At 43.8% G+C, this 25,700-nt stretch overlaps 1 protein-coding gene across 2 annotated transcripts in view; it reads right to left on the bottom strand.

Moving 5' to 3' along the window:
• CLSTN2 (calsyntenin 2) overlaps window positions 1-25,700 on the bottom strand; it is a gene marked incomplete at both ends in the record, with an annotated part of 634,289 nt that overhangs the window by 67,375 nt on the left and 541,214 nt on the right. For both annotated transcript variants that reach the window (XM_082839413.1, XM_082839414.1), the window contains one exon: window positions 22,790-22,911. In XM_082839413.1, the coding sequence (XP_082695539.1) occupies window positions 22,790-22,911 (122 nt within the window). The remainder of the gene's footprint in view (window positions 1-22,789; window positions 22,912-25,700) is intronic.

A 25,700-nucleotide genomic window follows, 5' to 3' on the forward strand; every position in this document is an offset into this window, starting at 1 on the left:
TGATTAAAAGAGTGAATGCAGGCAAAGCACCTAGAGCAAATCCCAGCCCAGAAAAACTCAGTAATGTTCAGTCCTTCAACCCCCTCCTCTCTTCTGCTGAATTACAACCTTCTGCTGAAATTCAACCCCCTCCTCTCTTCTGCTGAATTACAACATTACAACCTGGTAATGTCATCCAGCTCCTGGTATGATAGGGCAGCACTTTTGCCGAGTATTTCTTTGTGACCCCCCCACAGAAGTTAACTTAATGACTAGTATAACGCAGGTATACACAGTAGATGCTGCTCACAACATACCTGACTAAAGAAGCAAACTTGTCACACTGCCCTTAGGCTCCATGACGAATGCTGCCGTTATAAGAACAGCACGACTGAGATTCTAAACAAACCCTGTAATGCATGTAAATGATGCTCCACCATCCTGCATAATAACACAGATTTAATTAAAATCACTTTAAAGACATCCGTTCAAAGCCTCGCTCCGTCCCTCTGTTCCTTTATCAGACTCTCAATTTGCTGACTGGAGTGTGATTTTTGCTGAAACCTCTGAATGGCAAATCACATTTTCATCCTAAAGTGTCAGAGATAAGGCCACACAAGAGAATCAAATAATTAAAGGCCAAAGAGGTAAACCCAGCTAGGAGTGCAATGGGAAGACATAAGTGGGCCAATGATGTCCATGGACTTTTTTTTTTTCTTTTCTTGTGTTGATTAAACCAAAGGTCTTCGCTGTAAATTAGAGCCATGTTCTCCTGAAACATGAATCTATGTCTTAAGTAAAACAAAAAATGTCCATGGTTGATTGTAACAATTCAGACTGCCGGGGTGAGTGTCCTCGGCAGAGATGAGGAAGGTTTATCAGACTCTTTGTGGAATATTCCTTTCATGGTGGGAGGCCCCTACCTTGAATGGAAGCAGTTTACCTACAGACTAGTAACCTCTTCCCATCTATGTTCATCTTCACTCATCCACCCACCTACTCATCCACCCATCCATCCGTGCATCCATCCATCTGCCTAGCCACTCACTCATCCACCCATCCATCCATCCATCATCTACCCACCCATCCATGCATCCTTGCCTCCAGCATACACTCCCTGAGCCCCTGCTACGGGGCAGGCACTGCTTTAGTCCTGGGGGACACAGCAGGAAATAAGACAGAGGAAGTTCCTGTTCTCATGGAGATAGACTACATAATTACATTAAAAAATCGTTACAGAATATAAATGAGGGCTGTCCATATTGATATTCATTCAACCAAATTTCCTTGAGCAAAGTGCAAAAGGGCAAGACCTCCTGGTTGCTGAGGAAGCAACTGTTGTCTCCTGAGAGGGTAAGGCCCATCTCTGATTTAGCCCTGCATTCCTAGTGCCTAGTATGAAATCCAGGACACAGTACACACTTAGGAAAAGTGCATTCAGTGAAGAGAATCTACTCTGGGGCTACTCAAGGACAGGGATACTGTCTTACCTGTCTCTGCACAAAGCAGTTCAGATAGGTTTTAATTCATTCCGCTAGCATTTCCTGAGACCCATTCATTTCCCAAATATTGCCCATGTCTTTTAGTGAACATATGTATGTGTTTTTGCTGGGTGGACTGCTGGGAGAATTAGCAGGAGATACTAGGAGATGCCACCAAACAGTTTTCCAAAGTGGCCGCACCAATTTACATTCCCATAAGCGATACGCAGGAGTTGCAATGGCTCTACGTTCCTGCCAAGTCTTAGTGTTGTCTTGTTTCTTTTTTTTTTCTCTTTTTCTTAGCCATTCTGGTGGATGTTCAGAACAGCTCACTGTGGATTTAATTTGCATTTCCCTGATGTCTAGTAAAGTTGAGCTTCTTTTCAAGCGTTTCCTGGCCATTCGAATAACTTCAGTGAAGTGCTTACTTGGGTGTTTTGAAGGTCCAGGATTTTTGACTGCTTTGTGCACTGTGTATCCTCAGTGTCCAGAGCAACTCCTGCCATGTACTAACTAGGTGCTCAAAGGACGTATCTGTAAATAAATGTGCAAATTCACACGCTTTTCCTACTATCATTTTAATATTTTTCCTTTAAGTCAACTCACTTTTACTTAAATAAACTGACTTAGAAAGTAGTTTAATATCATCTCATAGCTCTGAAATCACAGTTGTAATGTGCAAGTTACACTTTTTTTTCTCTTACACATTAAAATAAATGGGCAACAAATTTGTAAATATCCATTCATGTATTTCTATTTTTTTAAAATGTATTTATTTATTTTAGCTGTGCCGGTCTTAGCTGTGGCATTCGGGATCTATTTAGTTGCAGCACGCGGGCTTCTTAGTTGTGGCATGCAGACTCTTAGTTGTGTCGTGCATGTGGGATCTAGTTCCCCAACCAGGGATCGAACCCAGGCTCCTCTGCATTGGGAGCGTGGAGTCCTAACCACTCGATCACCAGGGAAGCCCCCATTTGTGTATTTCTAATTTCTCCCCCTTAATGCCATTGGTGATAGACTAATATCTCCCCAATTAAATGAGTTGATTCCCATGAAACATTTAAGTGCTCTTATAGGTTGACTACGATTAGCTTTCCTGTATACCAGTGGTATGTGAACCACACCAGCAGACCCAGGGCAAGGGTGAAATGGGCGCTCAGGAAACACGTAGGTCAGGCAGTGGTGCTGCAGCCCCCACGATGTCTTCGGAAAAATGGCCGAAGTGAGGTAGCCAAGTGGACAAAAGTCACATGGAGACATGGAAAGACAAATTAACACTTGACTCCAGTTGTGATGTAAAGTGTGTTTTTCAAGATTTGAAGTGACCAATTGTGCTTTCCTCCCTGGAAAAAAAACCTGAAGACTATTAGGGACAGATGACTTGCAGGGGATTGAGACTGTGCTACAATCTTATTAAATGAACAGCCTTTAAATGTCCCGCCTTTCTGTCCCTAGATCGGGGGCTGTTAGATGAAATGCAAAAATGGAGCAGCCTCCAGCGATAAAGTATAATGAGGAAGGAAGCCTTCTAGGCTTCCTTAACTGACCACATGTGAGCTTTCCCTGACGTCACTGCCAGGCAGGCATGCTGTAGGACCTTTGCAAGGTGTGGGGTCTGCCCCATGGTGACTAAGCCGATGATGGTGTCAGTGTTCAGCCCACGACACCGCCTGGTGAAACAGACTGCCCTTACCTGAAAGGTGGCAAGTCACAGAATCCTGCTCTCAGAAGCCAAGTCTGCTCAGAACATACTCCTAGGGGATGTGCCACATTCTGAAGTGGTCCAGGGCCGTTCAGGCAGGGAGGATAAAGGCCTTCTCTGTGTCTCAGCCTTCAGGTTCTGGAATGAAACTCAGTGGGAGCCCCTACTCTGTGGGGCAGATGATGCCATGGTGTTGCCCATGAGCTGCTTCTTCTGAGAATGAGTGTCTAACACACAGGCACCGAGGGCATTCACGTACAGCCTCAGTTCCAGTAGGAAGGGATCCTTCCTTCATAAGATTTAAAAGCCCGCTTCCCACCGCCGTGGAGGTAGAGACACGCACAGAGAAGAAGTGATTGGTGGACTTCCCTGGTGGTCCAGTGGTTAAGACTCCACGCTTCCAATGCAGGGGGCATGGGTTCGATCCCTGGTTGGGGACGTTCTCTATGCTGTGGGGTGTGGCCATAAATAAATAAATTAATTTAAAAAAAGGGAAGTGACTGGTGTGGAGCCCATATGATCCACAGAGCAGAGACCTAGGCAGCCATGCGCCTCCACTTAAGTCTTTCATGCCTTTAGCCTGCACCGAGTCAGTTAGAACCTCTGCAATGGGAACAGGAATTGAGAAGCCCCAGGGTAGCCTGTGATGCCCACAGAAGGTTCTGGTCAGACTGACAGGGATGAAGAAAGCCTGGAGTCAGAAAGCTATGCAAGGTGCAATGCGTTGTGTTACCACATTTAATCCTTCCAACCCTGTGGGGTGTTATTTCATCCCTATTTTTTACAGAAGGGGAAACTGAGACCCAGTGAACCTACTTTCTCAAGTTTAAATATTGGCAGAGCTGGGACTCAAACCCAGAAAGTCAGGTTCAGTAATCTGTGCATTTAACCACTAAGCCAGGTTACCACCCACTACCAAGTACACCAGAGGGCATAGCTTCTTGTTTTCATAAAGCCCAGAATTCCAGAATCCTCCAGGACAGATTCAAACTGGCTATGCCAAGACTCTGCTCTCTAGTATGGGCAAGAAAAAGTAAAAATGCGAACAAAGATACAACAATGTAATTTATTATCATCTAGCGTGAGTCAGGTGCTTTATGCACATCTCTAATGCCTATTAACCTATTTTTGAGATGAGGACACAGGGCTTGGAGGGGTTAAGTAATATTCTAAGTTCCCACTGCTAGAGGGCGGCCGTGGTGCAATGTGAACCTGAGATTTTCTGTTCAAAAATCACGCTTTCGCTTCTATATGCTTTCGTCTGCCCTCATGAGGCTGTATATTTTCCCCAAGTATATCACACACAGCCGTCCTTCCTCTGCCATGGGCATTTGAATGGTAAAGCGTCATCTGTCACTTGCGAAAGGAGCTGCAGGCCTCAGGATGCCCCAGGCAAGCCTGGGCCAATTCCCACGTGCCCCAGCAACGTATATGTAACATACACTTACTGTGCTTGGCGTTCTTATTAAAACAAAAAGCTGTATTACTTTGCTGTTTTACTTGGTAAAAATGACTTTTTAACTTTTATCGTTTGTATTTTTCTGTTGCCAAGTCCATTCCCCCTCCCTGTATCCTCAAGTCCATTCTCTAGTAGGTCTGTGTCTTTATTCCCATCTTGCCCCTAGGTTCTTCATGACCATTTTTTTTTTTTTAGGTTCCATATATATGTGTTAGCATATGGTATTTGTTTTTCTTTTTCTGACTTACTTCACTCTGTATGACAGACTCTAGGTCCATCCACCTCACTACAAATAACTCAATTTCGTTCCTTTTTATGGCTGAGTAATATTCCATTGTATATATGTGCCACATCTTCTTTATCCATTCATCTGTCGATGGACACTTAGGTTGCTTCCATGTCCTGGCTATTGTAAATACAGCTGCAATGAACATATTGGTACATGACTCTTTTTGAATTATGGTTTTCTCAGGGTATATGCCCAGTAGTGGGATTGCTGGGTCATATGGTAGTTCTATTTGTAGTTTTTTAAGGAACCTCCATACTGTTCTCCATAGTGGCTGTATCAATTTACATTCCCACCAACAGTGTATGAGGGTTCCCTTTTCTCCACACCCTCTCCAGCATTTATTGTTTGTAGATTTTTTGATGATGGCCATTCTGACTGGTGTGAGATGATATCTCATTGTAGTTTTGATTTGCATTTCTCTAATGATTAATGATGTTGAGCATTCTTTCATGTGTTTGTTGGCAATCTGTATGTCTTCTTTGGAGAAATGTCTATTTAGGTCTTCTGCCCATTTTTGGATTGGGTTGTTTGTTTTTTTGATATTGAGCTGCTTGTAAATTTTGGAGATTAATCCTTTGTCAGTTGCTTCATTTGCAAATATTTTCTCCCATTCTGAGGGTTGTCTTTTCGTCTTGTGTATGGTCTCCTTTGCTGTGCTAAAGCTTTGAAATTTCATTAAGTCCCATTTGCTTATTTTTGTTTTTATTTCCCTTTCTCTAGGAGGTGGGTCAAAAAGGATCTTGCTGTGATTTATGTCATAGAGTGTGCTGCCCATGTTTTCCTCTCAGAGTTTGATAGTGTCTGGCCTTACATTTAGGTCTTTAATCCATTTTGAGTTTATTTTTGTGTATGGTGTTAGGGAGTGTTCTAATTTCATTCTTTTACATGTAGCTGTCCAGTTTTCCCAGTACCACTTATTGAGGAGGCTGTCTTTTCTCCATTGTATATTCTTGCCTCCTTTATCAAAGATAAAGTGACTGTATGTGCATGGGTTTATCTCTGTGCTTTCTATCCTGTTTCATTGATCTATATTTCTGTTTTTGTGCCAGTACCATATTGTCTTGATTACTGTAGCTTTGTAGTATAGTCTGAAGTCAGGGAGCCTGATTCCTCCAGCTCCATTTTTCTTTCTCAAGATTGCTTTGGCTATTCGGGACCTTTTGTGTTTCCATACAAGTTGTGAAATTTTTTGTTCTAGTTCTGTGAAAAATGCCAGTGGTAGTTTGATAGGGATTGCATTGAATCTGTAGATTGTTTTGGGTAGTATAGTCATTTTCACAATGTTGATTCTTCCAATCCAAGAACATGGTATATCTCTGCATCTATGTGTATCATCTTTAATTTCTTTCATCAGTGTCTTATAAGTTTCTGCATACAGGTCTTTTGTCTCCTTAGGCAGGTTTATTCCTAGGTATTTTATTCTTTTTGTTGCACTGGTAAAACATTTTTTATTTGAGTCTAGATAATAGGTAGAATAGTTTCTCTTTGCTTTCTGCCCACATAGCTAAAGCCTTATTGTCCCCTTATATTTGTGTTGGTAATGAAACCTTTTGAGAAGGCTGTATTTGATGGAAGGGTACATGACCCTTTTAATAGAAGCAGACCACATTATGAAGCTGATGCCAAGCTCTGTTTCCAGGGCAACCTAAACAGAATGGCAAGGGGTACTTGGTTTCTAACATTTCATGTAATGTCATGAAGGCAGATATTAGACTTTCCTATTGGGAAAGGAAAGAGTTTTCTTCCCCATGAGCACACAGGAAGTTACCACCTACCCATCAAAGAGAAGAAGGCAGTGAATCCACAGGGTCAAGCACAGGGGTGGCTCCAGCACTGTCTTATCTTCATCTTGGACAATGGAGTCAGGACAGGATTAGGAAGAATAATTCATCCCCTCTGATAAAGAGGAGGGAAGGCCAAAATATGTACCTTTAATTACATTATAAGGAAATTGACTGCAGAGCCTCCATTGGGCTGTTGTTAGAGGCTGGTTTGGCTCTTGATGGCTAAAGGGCCACAAAGTCTGGAAGTGAGAGATGAGGATTTAAGGCAATGCCAAGTAAATATGGGATGGTCTTGATGCAAATGAGGGGTCATTTCTGAGACCTTTGTAGATACCCTGATTTGTAAATATTTTTATAATTTTCCCTTTAACCTCTAATTTATGGCTAAAATCATTGCTTTTGCAGACCTCTTCACTTTATTCACTTTCACATTGAGCATAAACAATTTGAACAAAGAGTGGTATTTCTGCTTAAAAGGGAAAAAAGGACACTTACTCCATCCCAGTATGCTGATTAGCAGATGTCACACACAGGCCTCTAGGACCCAATGATACACAGTTTTAAAATGTACCTAAGATTTGTTTTAATCTGGTGTGGCAAGGTACACCCATGAAAGAAGTTGTTTTTATACTCATAGATCCCTACAAACAGGAGGCATGGCACACTGTGAAGGGCCACACAGGGAAGCACCAGGGTTGCTCAGGAGGCAGAGTGCGTGGGAAGAATAATTGGCTGAATAATTCAAGTGGGCTCTGGGCTATAAGGGTGGTCCCTAGTTGTCCAGTACCTGGCCCTGGAATGCTTTATGGCAGGTGTATAGTGTTCTGGTCTGCAGGAGCCCAATCAAAGGAGGCAGATGGGGTATGGACTCTGGATTTATTGGCTTTCATAGCAAAGGTGTGCTGGCAGACAATTCATTTACTATCTCCAGGAACCAATTAACCCTGGGAGAGGTACTTCTTTCCTGGGTCCACAAGGCCCCCAAATGTCAAAGCATCAAAGTATAAGGGAAAAAAAAAACATGATTGATACACAAGGAGACAAGGTTGACACTGTTGCTTGCAGCCATGAGAGCAGCAAATTCCACCTTGCTCTCTATTCCCACATTCCTAGGTCATTTTCCAAATCCCTTAAACTTACACCTGTTGGTTCTCTTGCTTACTTTCTGAAACCCAAACCTCATAATTTTCTCTCTAGGCCCTTGACAACCCTGTTTCATGGCAAATAGACAACCCTACATTCTTAAATATTGTGCCCAATTTCAACTAGGGTTGGGAGGGGTCAAGCACAGGGGTTGCTTGGGAAGGGTTGGGAGGTAAGATCAGGCCCTCCTTCATCATTCATAGCACCTCTTGAGCACTCTCCTTAAGCATTGTCTAAAAATCCCAGTTCAATTTCTCCATTCCTGTTGTGGCCCGTGCACATCAACTGTTCTTTGCCATTGTCACCACCATTGCCCATTTATTTGTCTGTTTCAAGAAACCTACAACATCCTTAACTTGTTTTTTTTCCTGATCATCCCTTTAATCTCATGGTCTTTAAAGTAGGCCTTCTTTCATACGCATCTTTAGTTTATCATAGTATACTTAGAGCTAACATTATAACACTTTACATAAAATGTGAGAACCATGCAACAGTATAACTCCATTCCCCACACTCATCATTTGTTCTACTGAGTTTATGTATTTTAAATTTATATATATTATATGCCTACAACACTGTTGTAATTGTTGCAGTAAGTCATGGTCATTTACAGAAATTAGGAGAGAAGGAAAGATGGTCTTTTATATTCACTCACATATTTACCATTTCCAGTTCTCTTCTTTCCTTCTTATAGATTTGTTTTTCCCTCTGATACCATTTCCTTTCTAGCTTGAAGACTTACTTTGTCATCCCATTGTCTTTTGGTCCCCATCATTTCCAGTAAAATGTCAGCTGTAATTCACATTACATTGTTGTTTTTCTCCCATATGAAAAATAATTTTTTTTCTTTTTCTCTGGGTGCTTTCAAAGTTTCCTCTTTATTTTTGGTTTTCAACAGGTTAAGGATGATGTGCTTAGTAGTGTTCTTTGTATTTATCCAGTTTGGGACTTGCTTATCTTATTCGAACTTTAAAATGATGTTTTGCACCAAGTTTGGAAAATTTTTCGACCACTACTTTTTCAGTTAATTTTTTTATGCCCCATTCACTTATTCTTGTCCTTTGGTCCTTTTAAGAATTTTCTCTTTTCTCCTCTCCTTTCTTCTCCTCTCTCCCTTCCCCCTCACTGGCTCTAGATTTTAAGAAATCTTTCTTCTCTCCCCTTCCCTCTTCATATTGTACAATTGCTTTTGATCTCTCTTCCAGTTCATTGACTCTTCTATCTCCAATCTGCTGCTAAATCCTTCTTTTCGTTTTAGATATTGTATTTACCACTTTAGATTTGACATTTCTGTATAGTTTCCATTTCTTTGCTGATATTCTCTATCTGTTCATTCATTGTTAGAACATTTACTTTAAAGCTTTTTAAAACAATTTAAAAGAGCTGCTTTAAAACTGCTTTCTGAAACTTCCAATATCTGTGTCATCTCAGGGTCTGTTTCTCTTGAATGATTTTACTCTGAACCTTAGGTCACATTGTTTCCTGTTTCCTCACATGTTTAATAATTTATACTTAATACTGGGGACTGTGGATTGTACATGTTAGAAACTCTGGATTCTTGTTATCTTTCTCTGAGATTGTTGATTTTTACTAAATTACTGGATGGTCACCTTGTACCTGTAGAGTTTGGTTTTATACTATATAAGGATATTACTGTTTGGGTTTACCCTTAATTTTGGACAAGCCCATAAATCCTGGCATATGAACTTTATTTCTAATATATGTCTCTTCTGTCATTTCATTGGAAAACTCTAGGTGTTTACCTAGTCCTTATAACTTGGAGGAATTCCAAAATTTGTCTAATTTCAAGTAAGCAGTAACTAAAATCTCTGATCAGGTTTTTCATCTCTCCTGCTATCAATTTTCACTGGGTTTCCAAAGTCTCCTCTGTGCGTACCCAGTTCAGGGGTCAGACAAGGATTTGCGGGAAGTTTATATTCAGAGTTTGAGTTCTCTTCCTGTATATCCCTCCTTTCTGATATTAACTCCCTAAATTTCCAGGAATTCTGGCATTGATGATCTTCATTCTATAACACTTCAAGCTCAAAGAACTGTGGCTTGCTTTCTTTGTTCCTTCTTTCTTTTCATTCTTTAATTGTTTTCATTATTATTTTTAATAACTTTATTAAATAGCTGTATAGATAAAATTTATTTTATATATCATAAAATTCACTTGTAATCGTATGATTCAATAATTTTTAATAAATTTATAGAGTTGTGTAACAACCATCACAATCTAGTTTTAGAACATTTCCATCACCCCAAAAAGGCTGTGCTCATTTACAGTTGACTTTTACTCTGACTTCGAGCCCTAGGCAACCATTGATCTATTTTCCATCTCAAAATTGCCTTTTGTGGACATTTCATATAAATGAAGTCATAGAATATCTAGTCTTTGTTGTCTAGTTTTTATCACTTAGCATAATATTTTTGAAATTCATCTATGTTGTGTAAATCGATATGCTGTATATATTGTTCCTTTTTATTGCTAAACAGCATTCCATGTATGGATACACAATAGGTTATTTATTCATTCACCCATTAAAGAACATCTTGTTTTTGTTTTTTTTGTTTTTGGAAGCTTTTATCAATGTTCCTCAGATAATACCTACATAGCCAAACTGGTACTTGTAGGTCTATAGAGCAGTGTTTGGGAATCACAGTGTAGAAGATCAGATTATGACATTCAGATAAGGACTCATTTTTTAAAATTTAAGCAGCATTTATTGGACACATTTGTTTGTGTTAGACACTGTGTTAAAAGTTAAAGAGGTGAAATAAGACATGAAATCTCAGTGTAGTGGAAGAAATGAACCAACAAACAAATAAGTGTAATAAAGTGTGAAAAATGTGATAAAATTCTGGGGCCTCCATGGAGTTAAGGTCAATTCTCTACAGGAGAGGGAATTACAGGAAAGTCTTTATCAAGGATGTGAGCCTTGAGTCTTGAAAGATGGTCTTGAAAGAGGAACAGGTCAGTCAGATAGTGGAAATAACTTGCCTTCCCATGACACATTCTCTTTTATTCTTAAAAGCCATGCAGGGCTTCCCTGGTGGCGCAGTGGTTAAGAATCCTCCTGCCAATGCAGGGGACATGGGTTCGAGCCCTGGTCCAGGAAGATCCCACGTGCCACGGAGCAACTAAGCCCGTGCTCCACAACTACTGAGCCTGCGTGCCTAGAGCCCATGCTCTGCAACAAGAGAAGCCACCACAATGAGAAACCCACGCACCACAGTGAATAGTAGCCCCCGCTCACCACAGCTAAAGAAAGCCCGCGCGCAGCAACGAAGACCCAACGCAGCCAATAATAAATAAATAAATAAATTTATATTTAAAAAAAAGTCATGCAGATATGTGCATACATAGTGTTGTCCAATCTGTCTGTGCCTGGGAATTGTATGGAAGCAAATTATTCCTGCGAGTGTCTGCTGAGACCAATGCATGGAGAAATACGGTGAAAACTTGGCAGATACCCCATTCTGCCGAGCTATATAAATACTCCTCAACAAGATAAACACATAATGGAAAAGAACACGGAGCTTTGGAGAATAATGGACTTGGTCCAACAGTTTAGGCAGATTACTTAATCTTTCAGAGCCTCAATTTCAGTATCTATAAAATGGAGTTAAGAAATAACTTCAAAAGTAACCGGGCAGCTTAGACTTAATGTATGCAAAACAATGAATTTAGGGATTGGCACACAATAGCCTCTCACAAAATGCTAGTTTTCTTTTTTTCCATCACATATAACGTTATTGACTGTTTGCCATTCTTACACCTAAGGGCTATTAGAAGTTAATGCAATCACAAGGCTTATTTTGTGTTTTGATTCTGATTTCTATTGTCTCAAGAAAGCCACCATCTTCTGAGTAACCAAGAGATGCAGTAGCTGATTCATAATGAGGCCTTTCCTCCTTCTAAATATGCACTAGTTGTCAAGGTGATGGAGGAGGTTCATTAGTTAAAAGCATAATTAAAGGGCACTTCCTTTAGCTAAACTGATGAGCAGAAAGTGCAGCAATATTTGCATGTTTAGACATTAAGGACGGAAACAGATGACTCAGTGAGAGGAAGCAGGGAAGGTAGGGCAAATTACTATCACTGCCCAGGGCCTCCAGGGTTATTGCTTTGCAGGACATCCTTGGAGGAGTGGTCTTCCCTGGGAAATCAGCTTCACTGGATTCCCTTGTTTTATGGGATGAACAGCCCTTTCACCACTGTACCTCAGGAGCAAGGTGATCTTTACTTCAAAAGATGCTAAAATATGATTCCTGATAAGCTGAGCTTGGAATCTGTTTCTTGCTGGACATCCATGCCCTGTTCTAAACACTTAGGTATCAGCATGGATACTGATTCATTCTTGTCATCCTGTATATTCATTAAGGTTGTAAATTCTCCCAAGTCAATAATAGTGCCTTTTACCCTCTTGGCATATGTGTGTCTTGAGGTCATATTCAAGTTTCTTCCATTTATTAGATAAGAGATGTGGAAAGATCCCTACTATGTCTCCTATTCCTCATCCTTAACCTGGGTGTTTTGCCTAAACTGCAGGATTTTTGTTAGAATTAAAAGAAAGTGCTTGGCACGAAGTAAGAACAGAAGTAATGTTCAATGCAATTCTCCTTCTCAGTATACAGTGACTTCATGGTGATCTGTGCCTCTGCCTCGTGTCTCTTAAATGAGGGCGTTAGCACTAGAATGTGTCATTTTGTATCAGGTTTCAATTTTGCCAATTTCTTGTTTTCTATACTGTGGAAGTGACAGAGAGAAAAAATATCTTTCATATAACAAATGCAGACACTTGGGTTTGATGCCAAGGAGGAGTCTCCCTCCCCTCCCACTGGCACCTAATCCCCAAAGCAGTCTAAAAAGACAGGAGCAAGGCACAGCCAGTGTGGTGACTGAGTCAAAGCTGCCTCCGTTGGGACCACCCCAAGGCTTGAGCATCTTATTACTGAAACAGTGATTTGATTTACTAAGCATTTGTAATTGTGTTGACATTGTTTTCTTCTTTTTAACAGTAAAATGATAGTCTGTTTTTAAATATGTATTACTGGATGTCTACTGAAAAAAAATGCATTTGTTGCCTCTGGGCAGTTGTACAGGCTAAGACACAAATAATGATTTCATGGGAGCAAAAGGAATTACTGAGCAGATGCTCATCTGGGGAAAACAGACCAGAGAGGAACCAGGTCTGACAGCAAAGGGAGAAAGGTATAGGATAATTAGCATATTTGATTTGTTTAAATTTAGCAGTGGTATAGCCTTCTACTTCAAGATGGAATGAGAGAGTGGGAGAAGACAGTGAGATTGCAGCAGAGAAGAGAATTATAACCTAGCAGGACCCTATGGGACCTTCCTGGTACAGACTCCCCCCTGCCCCCAATATGCTCTGCCTGCCTCTTATATGTAGAAAATCTTTAGCCTCCTAGGCCTTCCCTGAGTTCCAAAGAATAAATTTAATCAGAGAAGTGAGAAAATGCAGAAGGAAAGGAAAACAGTTAAGCAAGACAAAACAATAGTTTAGCCATTAAACAAAGTCAAGGACTTTTAGTTCCTCCACAAGAGCCATAAATAATATTCTGAGCCATGTCCTTTGATCTGTTTTGCAAATTCTGAAACCCCCACCAGGTGGAAGAAGTGAACTCTATGTTGCCCACAAGCACGTAGATGCCAGACAGGCTGGAAACAGAAGGTTGATGATGTTGACTCCCAATTACCTCACCACCAACCAATCAGAAGAATGTCCAAAAGCTGATCAAGCACGCCACAACCTTCCTCCCTCACCCTGTCTTTAAAAATCTTTCCTTGAAAGCTATTGGTTTCTTAGGCACTAGCTGCCTGGACTCCTTGCTTGACGCCCTGCAATAAATGCTGCACTTTCCTTCACCACAACTCAGTGTCAGTAGATTGGCTTTACTGCTAGTGGGCAAGCAGACCCAGGTTTGGTTCGGTAATGGAATGACATTCCTGCAGGTCTCAATTCACCGAGAGTTTGGATTCTCCTTTAGCGTAGGCTCTTCAGAAGAAAAATGAAAGAAAATCCTTTGAGTAGTAATGGAAATCCAAGAACGCCTTGAGAAACCAGCTCTTCAAGGAGATGGCTCAGGACATATTGATGAGTAACTAGGGAAGCCCTCAGCGGATTTGTGGAGACTGTGTTCCCAGTACGACACAGATAGAGTTATCTATTTGTCATCAGATCTTACTGTTGGTTAGGCTCGAGATCAGCTCTGCTCACATCTGGCAGCACTCATCTTCACCTCGCTGAACTTCCCTTCCTTCCTTTTATTCACTTTACTTTTGTCTCTTGGTAGCTTCCTCCTTTTAATCATAGTTATGCCCCTGAAACTCTGAAGAAGTCCCTTTCTTTCCAATAATAATAGCAGTGGCTGTTTGCTAACTGCCCACTTGTAGATCAAAACTACCTGTGCCACCCAGACGAACCAGAGCAGGGGGTTCATTGGGGAGCTGCTTCTAGGGAGGAGGAAAGAGGAAGTGGGAGAGCGAGTCAGGGACAGAGAACAAGCCAGTACAAGAGGGCATTGTCAAGGTCATGGCTGTGGCAGGTGGGATGGGGGGCTGGCTTCCCAAGGACTCCTGAGAAGAGTGCAGGGGGCTGCCCAGAAATGCTCCCCACCTCCAGGCCTAGGTGCTCCCATGCCCTCTGGGTGAGAGGTGCTCCCAGGGCAGTAAAGCTGCTACCCCTGGACTGTGCTCCTTGGAGCCAGGAGGCTCCTCTCGCCTGGGAGCAAGCCCTGGGGCACAAAGCTGACAGCACAGTGGGGTGAGGTGTGAACTCGAGGGGTGACCTCCCAGTGAAGCAGGTTTCTGTGCTTCAGGGGAAGGACGGGTATTATCTAGAGGATCTCATTCATGTATCAGCTTTGTCAGTTGTAAGCTTCCAGGTGAGGCTCTGTCAAGAGAAAGACGATTTTCTGTTTGTTTTAGCATTTTCAGAACCAAGCATGAAGGTCTCAGTGTTTCTTCCCTAAAGGCAGAGAGGTACCTTTAGGGAAGATGATAAGAGCCACTTATCATGGCTGGTGAGGGGGCCGGCACCTTAGGCTAGAGGAAGAATATGGCTTAGGACAGAAGGAAAGGCTAAATATGCCCCTTGGGAATCCTAATCCAGAGGCTCGTGAAGAAGCAGGCTTGGTGAAAAGCAAAGTAGGCAGTGAATGGGGGATGTTAAAGGCAGTGCCTCTTCCTTCCTCCCTCCCTCCTAGGGCCACGCCTCCAAGGGGAGGGGCTCCATAGAGACAGGGGTGTGGGGGTAGGCAGAGGCACCACTGTGGGTACAGAAGATTCTCTGAACCTGCCTGGATAGCTGGGCCCAGGGTCACCTCAGTAAAGTGTGGGGAGATGGGAGGTGGCCTCCCCAAGGCTGATGAACAGAGTATGCATTTCCTATTGCTGCTATGAGAAATAACCTCAACCTTCGTGTTAAAACAACTCAGATTTATTATCTTACAGTTTGGGAGGTCAGAAATCTGAAATGAGTCTCCCTGGGCTACAATCAAGGTGTCAGCAGGGCTGTGTTCCTTCTGGAGGCTGTAATGGACAATCTGTTTCTTTTTTTTCCCGGCTCGTAGGGGTGGCTGCATTCCTTGGCTCATGGCCCCATACCACTCTGACCTCTGCTTCCTGTCACATCTTTTCTGACTCTAATCCTCCTGCCTCCCTCCTATAAGGAAACTTGTGATTACATTGGATCCACTTGGCTAATCTAGGATAATCTCCCTAGCTCAGGATCTTTAATTTAATCACGCCTGTAAAGACCCTTTGCCATGTAAGGTAACATATTCACAGATTTCAGGGATTAGAAGGTAGACATCTTTGGGGCCATTATTTTGTCTACCACAGGTGGCTCACTTGGGACCCCGAGGAGCCCAGGTGAGGTATTGTGGCATAGAGGTAACCAGTGCAGCAGAGATGGGGCAGGATGAAAGGCTTCCAGGAAAGGAGCTTTAAGGTGGAGAGAACACAGCTCAGGGAATGGGTTGAAGTGGTGGATTTCCAGCATATTGGTGCCCTCTCTAAAGAAAATAGAACAACCGGGCTGACCACGTCAGCAGTCACCTATCCAAAGAGCAGGAAATCCAGGCATTGCACAGTCCCAACCCGAGAGGACCTAGGGTGTCTTATGTGGGTCTGAGGACCCTTCTCCGCCAACACCATGAAGTCACAGATGCCACATCTCCCCAAATGTCTAGAAGTTCTTAGAGATAGGAAGAGGAAAGGAGAGGGACTCAGAGAAGTGGGGGTTTATCGGGGGCCCTTCTGTATTACAGAGAAATAAAGACAAGAGAGCCACTGTATTTGTGATTCTCCCCATGTCCATCATCCTTTCAGAACAACCCTGCAAGTTGGCATCTTAGAAAACGTCATTTGGGATTCCTACAAAAGGAGAGGCAAAAGAGATTCTGGACATTCTTCCTCCCCCTCTGTTTAGGACACATGTTCCTAAAGGAAAGCAGATCTCACTGGAGACCAGTGTCCAGGGCAGGACAGTGAGTGGGGTGGCGTCACTGCTTTAGAGGAAACACGGCCAATGCATCCAAGAGTTAGTCTTTAAATGTGGAATTAGAGCACTGACGATGCCCAATTATTTTGCTCATTAAGATGACTGGTCTGGACTGGACTGACCATTCTCCAACTAACTCCTTGGCACTTGGCTATAATAATGATTGAACTCACTCATTTGACTCCCATTTTGGCTGTAAGAGCAGTTGCAAATAAGCTGATTCTACATCATTCTAACACTCTTTTCTCACCAAGAATAAAGGATTTTGCTTCTTCCAGGGGCTTTAGATGCCTTTGCAAGTAGAATGGACCTGATGGGCAAAGGCATTGGCCTGACAAATGTGAGTATTTGGCTCAAATCCTGGCTCTGTCATTTGTTTCTGGGGGAATTTGGGCCTGTGACGTATTCTCTCCTTTATGTGGGAGGAAAGAGGATCACCTGGGTCTAAGGGACCCTGCCCCACTCACACTGGCCCCTTTTCTTTGGGTGTGGTGTGGGGCCATTGGGGACCAGACATGCCCCCTACTCCCCCTGATACTGGGAATCCAGCATTCTTCATGAAGGGTGGGGCAAGGGGCTAGGACAGGAAGCGCTTAGAAAGGACAAGTGGGTCTCATTAAAGACGGTTTAAACTTCTCAGATAGTCATGTTATGGTATGGTTTTCCTGTGTCCAAATGATAGTGGGGCTTTTTGGTTGTTGTTTTTTTGTTTTTGTTTTTATCAGTGACCAGAGTATAAAGGGGTACCACAGAACATTTGTTTGGTCTGATGATATGTTTTTAAATGAGAAAATATTAAAAATTGGAAGATTTTCTGTAGAAATCTGATTTCTCACTTCTGAACGACTGGAACTGCACCAGGCCTGGATTCTTGTGTGGCCTGGAGCTGTGTGGTGGTTGAGTCTGAATGAGGACCTACATTCACCCAGCCAGGCATCCATACTTACTTTGACTGCTTCTCCTGTCCACGATTATTTGGGACTCTTGCAAGAGAATGCTCTCCAGGGTCTCTCAAACTGGGTATAATCTGGGCAGGGCTGTGGGCTCCCAGGACAGGGTCATTCATATCCTTCTTCTCTCCCCCAGTGCCTGTTAACAAGTTCTGCACAGAGAAGGCAATGGCCAACAGAATGTATCTCACTTCTGCTTCCTGTGCTACCTGCGATTTTTCAGAGATGCATCTTTTTCCCTTGTCTGAGCCTGGGGCACCTGTCCTCTTATTGGTCCGTTAAGGCTGTCACTCAAGCTGTGTCTTCCAATAGGTGAACAGGCTGTAAAATATCAATGGGTCTCCTTCCCAGCACCAGCAAGTCCAAAGGGAAGATCATTAGAATTCGTGATGCTGAGTCGACCATATCCAAATAACATGAAAGCCAGGAGGGGCTGCAAATTAATAAACCTTTCCCATGTGAGCTGGCAGCTGGGCCTTCTCCTCTGCTCTGGTCTGGGTTTGCACATGACTAACTGCAGGCTTGAGGGATTTGCATTAGCAGATCATAAGTAAAAATCCCATTAAAATGACAGTCTCCTCATCATTATGATCCCTTTTCAAGAGGTACACTGGATTGCCAGGGCATTTCTTGGGGTTGCTTGGTAATGGATTTACTTGGCAGTCCATATACCCTGGCAAAGGCCTTCTGAGGTGTAGGGCAAAGGGGTGGGTTTTTTGGAAGCACTCAGCTCCTCCATGACAACTAGCACACTCCCTGGGCACACACCTGAAGAGCTATGTGGAAGCCCGCCCACCTATCACGCCCTGGTTTCCATGCCGACAAGTAGCATCTGTCATGTGATTGATCTCCTGGCTGTGGAAAGAGAAGTGGAAGACCCTGATTCTATCACAACCCCTGCTACTGGCCCCACTGAATGGCCTGGCCTGAGTTACATTTGCTTAAATGTGATACATTTTGTGAACATCATACTAGCATTCCTCACATTTGCATCCCTCAAATTCTTAGTCTTCTATTGAATAACGAAATGCTTTGATTGTGGTCCATTATTTGGGGGTAAATTACCAACTCAATAACATGATATAAAAAGGCTCTTGGCATTTAATTCCCACCTGCTCCTCCAAACTGGGGTCCTAACACCTGTTGAAACTGTACCCAAGCCCCTGTGTCCCTGTCTTTGGAAGTAAAAGGCTTTTGCTTTAGTCTCTCAGGCCTCCCCTGAGTCTTAAAAGAATCCCTAAGGTGGGCCAGGAATTTAAAAACACACAAAACATTAGACTGCCTTAAAAGAGTTAATGATTAAGAATGGGAAGATGTAGAAACAAAGAAGAGCTGTTGGGCCAGGAAACTGGTAACAGTTGAGACTATAAACCACCCACATAGCAGAGTCACCAGACCCACCAGGTGAAAACTGCTGACCAAGAGCACGTAGACCCCAGACTGGTTGAAACCAGAAGATTGGTGATGCTTGAAACTTCACCTTGAGCCAACCAATCTGAGAATTGTGCACGAGCTGATCATGTATGCTGAGGGCCTCTCCCTCACACTGCCTTTAAAAACTCTTCCCTGAAAGCCATCAAGGGGTTCGGGTCTTTTGAGCATGAGCTGCCCATTCTCCTTGCTTGGCACCCTGCAATAAACGCTGTGTTTTCCTTCACCAAAACCTGTGTCAGTAGATTGGCTTTACTGCATGCAGGAGAGAGGACCCAAGTCCAGGTTCCGTAACACTGTCAACACCTTCCCCTTCCACCCCTTCCTTGTGCCCTGACACACAGAAAGCTTACAGTCCCCTGAAGATGGCCCTCCTAGTCATTCCTTGCCAGCTACCTGGCTCCATACCTCTGAGCCCTCCCACCCTTCCCAGTGGCAGGTGCCCCTGGAATGGGCTCCCACAGACTCCCCCTACCTGGCCCTCTGCCTTCTGTCCCAGCACACATCATATAGGACTGTACATAGGATTGTACACTGTCTGTTTATGTGTTTGTTTGCCCCATTATCATGGATACTTCCAGAGAGCAGAGGCTTTAGTTTAGCTGCAGAGCCTGGCACACAGCTTATGCTCAGAATAAATGAGGTCCCATCAGGCAGTAGAACATTTATTATGCTTTGGAATCCCTAAGGTGGGCCAGGAATTTGAATACACACAATACATTAGACTGGCTTGAGCCCTTTCTGGCCAAGGCCAGGAAGTTTTGTAATAGTTACAGAGCCACTGGTGGTAAAGTCAGTGAGATCTTTGAAATAATATATTATCAAGATCAAAGCTGAACGTTTGAGACCCAGAGGGTAAAAATGGCAAAATTTTAGAATTTTAAAGTGTTCCATAAAAATGGATCAAACAATCAATTAATCACCAGGAGGTTTTAAAAGATCTCAATTTTCCTTTTCTTCTTCCCTCTCTCCCTCCCTCACTCCATTTCTCCTTTCTTTTGATCTCAGTATCCCTTCATCGTTATGCCAACTTTTACTGGGCACCAACTGTGTGCTCAGGGCTACAATTTGCACTGAGAATTTGGAGAGTAAGACACAGTCCTGCCCACCAGGATCTCAGTACCAAGTGAGCAGAGAGGAAGGACAAATGGGTCACTAGGATAGAGTAAGTATTGGGGAGTCTGGGAAGCATAGAGTCTGGGGAGCACAGAGGAGAGGCAAACTACTCACAGGGTGACCTGGGATGGCTTCCTGAGGGAGGATACTCTATCAGGTATACACAGTTTGGGCATCAAGTGATTTACTTCCAAGAAACTTCTGGTAAGTTTCTGTCTACATAGGGAGTTAAATAGGGGACAGAGAAAGCTGGGCTTGTCTGTATATACCACTGGATTGCTAGCATGAGTTTGGTGGAGGTTTCCTATATCCCACCCACTGTGGCTCCTTGCAGGGCATGAGCAGCTGTCCAAGTGAGCTGGGGCTTCTGGTCATCGATAGGCAGCCTTTACATTTTTAAATATTAATTTGTTTAGTAGAAGAATACTATAGACTGAATTATGTCCCTGCAAAATTCATATGTTGAAGCCCTAACCCCCAAACATAGCTGTATTTGGAGAAAGGGCCTACCTAACCTTCATTAGGAGGTAATGAAGGTTAAATGAGGTCATAAGGATGGGGCCCTAATTCAATAGGGCTCATACTTTATAAGAAGAAGGAAATGTACCCAAGCTCTCTCCACCATGTGAGGACACAGTGAGAAGGCTGCTGTCTACAGCCAGGAAGAGGGCCCTCACGGGGGTGGGGGTGGATGGAATTGGCTGGCACCTTGATCTTGGACTTCCCAGCCTCTAGAATTGTTTAAGCCACCCAGGCTGTGGTATTTGGTTGTGGCAGCCCAAGCTAAGACAAGGAAGACTGAGCTTGAACAAAGTGAAGATTTGACAGTTTCATAGGGTTTCATCAAGACTATAAACATTTTGCACTTTGCATAATTCCTATCTCTAAATTAATTTTAAATTAAAAAATAAAAACATTTAAAATTTTAATTAGCAAGTGCACCAAAGAGGCAGCCTAACATACGGAAAAAGCAGTTCCTAACCATGGTTTGCTGTGTGACCTTGGGCAGGTTACTGGGCCGTGGTCTCCTGCCTCATATTATCCACCTGGCAGGACTGGGGCAGAGATGAGAATAAGCCACTCATGCAGCGTGCCTAGCACAGAGCGGGCACCCATGAATGGTAATAAATGAGATCGGAGTAGTTTGGAAGGTATTCAGTGACTCTCAGCCCCTCCTTCAATTTGCCACTTTGGGAACAGATTTCAAAATTCCTAAATTCACTATATTTTTTATCTATAGAACCAGAATTCGTTCCTCACCTATTTTAAATTCCAAACCCTGTGACTTCATTTGCCTGTATCAGTGCTTCTCAATCCCATCTTAGGAAATGCTGCAGGGCATCTATAATGATCTCAGCCAGTATAGCAACGTTTTTTTTATTAAAACCCCTCATGATATGGAATTTATTTTAATTTATCTCAATTCATATTACGTATTTATAAAAACATCCCATAGAAGCCAAATGGCATTTTAGAAGTTAGTTGAGAGGCTGCCGGGAAGTCAAATAAACAATGTCAAGATAGCATCATTTCTGCAAGACCCAGAATTCCTAATTCAGAGGAACATATATTAATCCAGATGCCATATTTCCAAAACCCTGGGGTACAGCAGGATGGGATTTACTGAGAATGGACTAGGCAGTTGCCACAGGGCTCTCTCAAACATCTTTTGCATCAACCTGGCATCCTTGACCTTGTCACGCTGCCTGATGTTCCACCATTGAGACATTCCCTGAGGTTAATGAATCTGTTTTAAAGAGCATATGTCAGTACTTCTGTATGGAGGAAGCGGGGTAGCGATCATACTCATCTTGGTGGAAATGAGTTCCTTCTGGCATGCTTCCCAGTGACACACTCTGAGACCAGCCCCACTGGGGGTCTGAGGCTTAAGTAGAAAAGGGAGAGGGTGGGGTAGACACGGGTAATTGGGAAAGAGAAGGGAAAGGATTATGAAACGTTCAGCCCTAGACAAGATGAGGCAGGTGGCACCCACAGGGGGGTTTGGAGGGAGAAAAGAAGACTGGGGGCCCCAGAAGCTCCCAGAATGTGGGTTGGGCAGAAAGAAAGCAAAAACGAGATGCAGTAGAATAAGCATCGTTTCATCTCCTTCATTAAGCAGCGTCCATTCGATGACCCTCTTCCCTGCCGACTGCCACCCTCCCTTCTGACAACGTAAAGCCATTGAACAAAAATGCATGCCCCCCACCTTCAAATCTAAGCAAAGGCCAACTCTGGGCTTGCTGCACTGACACTTCTTCAGCGGCACGGCCGCCCAGAGAAGTACCACCTCCGCAATCTCAGCGCTGCACAGCCCTCCGAAACAGACACTTCAAAGCTTTTGATTCCAACCAGACACTTCATCTGTCATTGACAAGTACGACACAGCGGCCCTTGTGATCACAAGTCAGAAGACCCTGGAGTGAGGCAGAGATTTTCCCACTTCAGAAAAGAACATGAACTGCTCACAGGGCACTGTGTCACTGATGACTTCAAAGTCCTCAGGTCCCTGTTCTCAACCTGTGTCACCAAAAGCGAGGCTGCACCGTCTCCCAAAGAGAGCATCAAAGAGGAGACACGGAGCATTTATGACATCAATATGCGCTAACAAAGATCAGAAACTGGGCTTGGGGATGGAGAGGATCAGCTTCCCAGGACCTCCGCGCAGAGAAAGTCGACAAGATGCACGCTGGCACCTACCGGGTGCGGGTTCTAGCCGGGAAGTGTGGCCCTCCCCACCTCCGACTGGTCTTTAAGGCTGCAGTTGCCATCCCGACTTTAAGATGCTGTGTGTTTCCCAGAGTTGATTTTCCCCCAAATCAGCAAGTAACCAGAACCGTGAGATGCCTACCCACTGCCACCATCCCTGGACTAACCAACCATCCCCGCACGCGGCTGAGCAGGGCGCAAGCGCGCTGTGAGCGCCATACCTGGTCCAGCTTCCAGTGGAACTCCGCGGGGCGGAAGGTGTCTGCCTGATCGAAATCCTTGCGCAAGAGGAAGACAAGGCGGCAGTTGTGCACGTACAGGGCGTAGTGGTGCCGGTTCATTTCTGAAAAGCAGAAAGAGGATTTGAGGTGTTCCAGATTCCCTGTGCTGATCTCCACTCCATCACTTAGCACACCTCAGAAAACAAAGAAACAGGCATTCCAGTTTTCTCTTTTACAACTGCATATAAGAAATATAGTTCTAGAACACACATAGTGGAGCTCTCTGAAATGAAAGAGGAAGATTCAAGAAAGCTCACAGCAGAACTTCTGCTGAGAAGCCATTTGGGCTTTAAATGCCAACCTAACTTATACTCAGATACTGCATCAGATCCTGGATAAAATTACATAGGTTCACAAGCTCTTTTGTTGTTTTTTACATATACTTCTGGGAGGGTCAAAGGGCCTCTCTGACAATCACATCAGCCACTCTGGGTTCCTTTAACATAGCTGGATTCTCCCGGAGTTCTGGGCTTTTATTTTATTTCACCAGGCTTGCCAACAGCAACCACAGAGCATGTCTCCTTTTCTGCCTAATCTGTGTGCAGTGAAGGAAAGCTGCCTCACTTTTAGTTGCTGGGAGGAGGGGACATTGATTTCCCAGCGTTAGACATAGTTCCCTGAATTTCCAAAGCAATGAATAAATACTTCTTTCCCCATACACAGACAACAGATGGGACTTTTCTCTCCCCCGATAAAAAAACTTCCTTTCCCGCTTAAAAAAAAAAAAAAAATCACACCATGGGTCCCAGCCATGATGTCCTATAGCCACAAGATAACAGCCCTGGGAAGGTGAGGAGCTGTTCTTCGACCAGTACTCAGAGGACTCACACGTAGTAGCACACACAGAAATCTAATATGATGCACATGTTTCATAAATACTGGGCTAATGAGCAGGTGACCAGATACAGCAGAAAGAGCATGGGCCCTAGATTCAGAGAGACTTGGGGTGGAGCTGTATCTCTAGATGACGCTGAGAAAGTTAGTCAGCCTCTTAGAGGCTCGATTTCCTTCACTGTATCATGACAGGGATGCTGGGCTATCCTGATATATCATGAGAATAGGATATTGTGATTGATTCTTGCACATCCTCTAGAAACCTTGCCCGTGGAGGTATGAGTGGGAGGAATCAACGCCAGTCCCACTTCTAGGCATGGGCTTTCAGTTGGTTTCAGCCCAATAAGCTCATGAAAAGCCCCCTGCCACAGCGAGTGGTTCAGGACCCAGGCCCGTGTTCAGTAGCGCAGCCCATTCTCCTGGCCATGGGGCTTCTGTCACGAAAGTGACTCAAGTCAGGCCAGTGATTCTGGAGCTGTTCTGAGTAGTTCTGGGAGAGAACTCTCTATCTCTTAGCAGGAAGCAAATAGAAGAGACCGCCACCTCTCTCTAGAAGTTGCAGTATATAACTGGGAAGCTTGGAGCTGCTGCAGTCATATTTGCTAACATGAAATTGATATACATATGGCAGCAGATCTGAAAAATTGCAGAGAAAAGGACCCAGCACCTTGATCACACTTTACCTGAAGCTGTTTAGCTCTGTTAGTTACAAGAACCCTACATTCCCGTTATTATTTTGATTTTTAATCATCTGATATCGGTTTGATCTGTATTTCCTGTTCCTTGTAACTGAAAGCATCTTAATTGATACAATGAGGAAATGTGTGTAAAGCATCTGCCCAGAACAGATGCTCAATGACTGTTAGTTATTACAAGGACTATGACACTGCCTCGTGACCATGATGACATAACAAAATAGTATCAGATGCCGTTTTCACAAAAGCGTTACCGTTTTTCAGGATGCAACCAAAGGATGGAAGGAAGGAGAATGTTTAGTTGCCAAGTGTTGTAGGTTTGGTCAAGGCCAATGTTCGGGTGACCACTCCACCTCTGCATTGATGAAACACCCAGGACTGGTTATGGGGATTTTACTAAATACTTCTTGGTTCCCTCACTATTGCTTAAGCTGATTTCCTATAGTTTCTGCTGATAGCTATCAGAAAGATATAGAAAGCAGATTTCTCCCCCTTAGCTTCATTTGGAGTCAGGAGAGGTTGTGGTGAAGAGGTGGAAGAAGAATGAAAGGACAGATCTCATGGGAGTAACTCCTGGCCTCCCTCCAGAGGGTCCTCCCTCCCCCGCCCTCCGTTAGCTGCGTCCCTGGGGTCACCACCCACACCAGGGTAACTGGCTCTTCCCTGTGCTGGTAACATGATACACTCAGAAATCAGCTTCACTTCTTTCCCTGTCCCTGGCAACTCCCCTCCGTTTCTTTGCCCACGTCTCTGGCAGATCCTAATGTATTCTGGTCACTTTCAGATGTTAAAATAGTCCGTAAGGGTTCTCTCCAGATTAAACACCAGTGTCTCATCAGTTAAAAGATCTTCGCTCCTCAGCCTCGCCCCGTGGCTTGGTGGCCGCCCGTGGGGAAAGGATGAGGAAGGTGTGTTCTTTGACTCTTCCTTCATTCCCCGAACCTCCTCCAGCTCCAGTCATGGTCGGGGCAGGGGAAAGCAGCGAAGAAGGAAAGAAGTGGAGTCTCTTTAAAGAAGCAGTGAAGTTTCTCATTTTCCCAGGGATGTCCAGTGTCCTCTGTCACGTGGGTGTCTACATATGGGCTGCTTCAGGGGTGCACTGGCTGGGTTTTGGAGAGGCTCTGCAGAGATCCCCCCCATGGCCACGGAAGTGGGTTTGGGCCCCGGTGAAATATGATTTTAGCCCTCCTCTAAACCCATAAGAAAGGGCCTGTTCTAATCTTTACATAGGAATTGATCTGATAAGTGAGGCAGTCCTTCCTGGGACATTAGTGCCAGCTTCAATCCCGCCTTTCTTGGCACTTACCTCTCCATTCCAGGTG

This window comes from Leucopleurus acutus, assembly GCF_964270905.1.
Source record: "Leucopleurus acutus genome assembly, chromosome: 5".
NCBI lineage: Eukaryota > Metazoa > Chordata > Mammalia > Artiodactyla > Delphinidae > Leucopleurus > Leucopleurus acutus.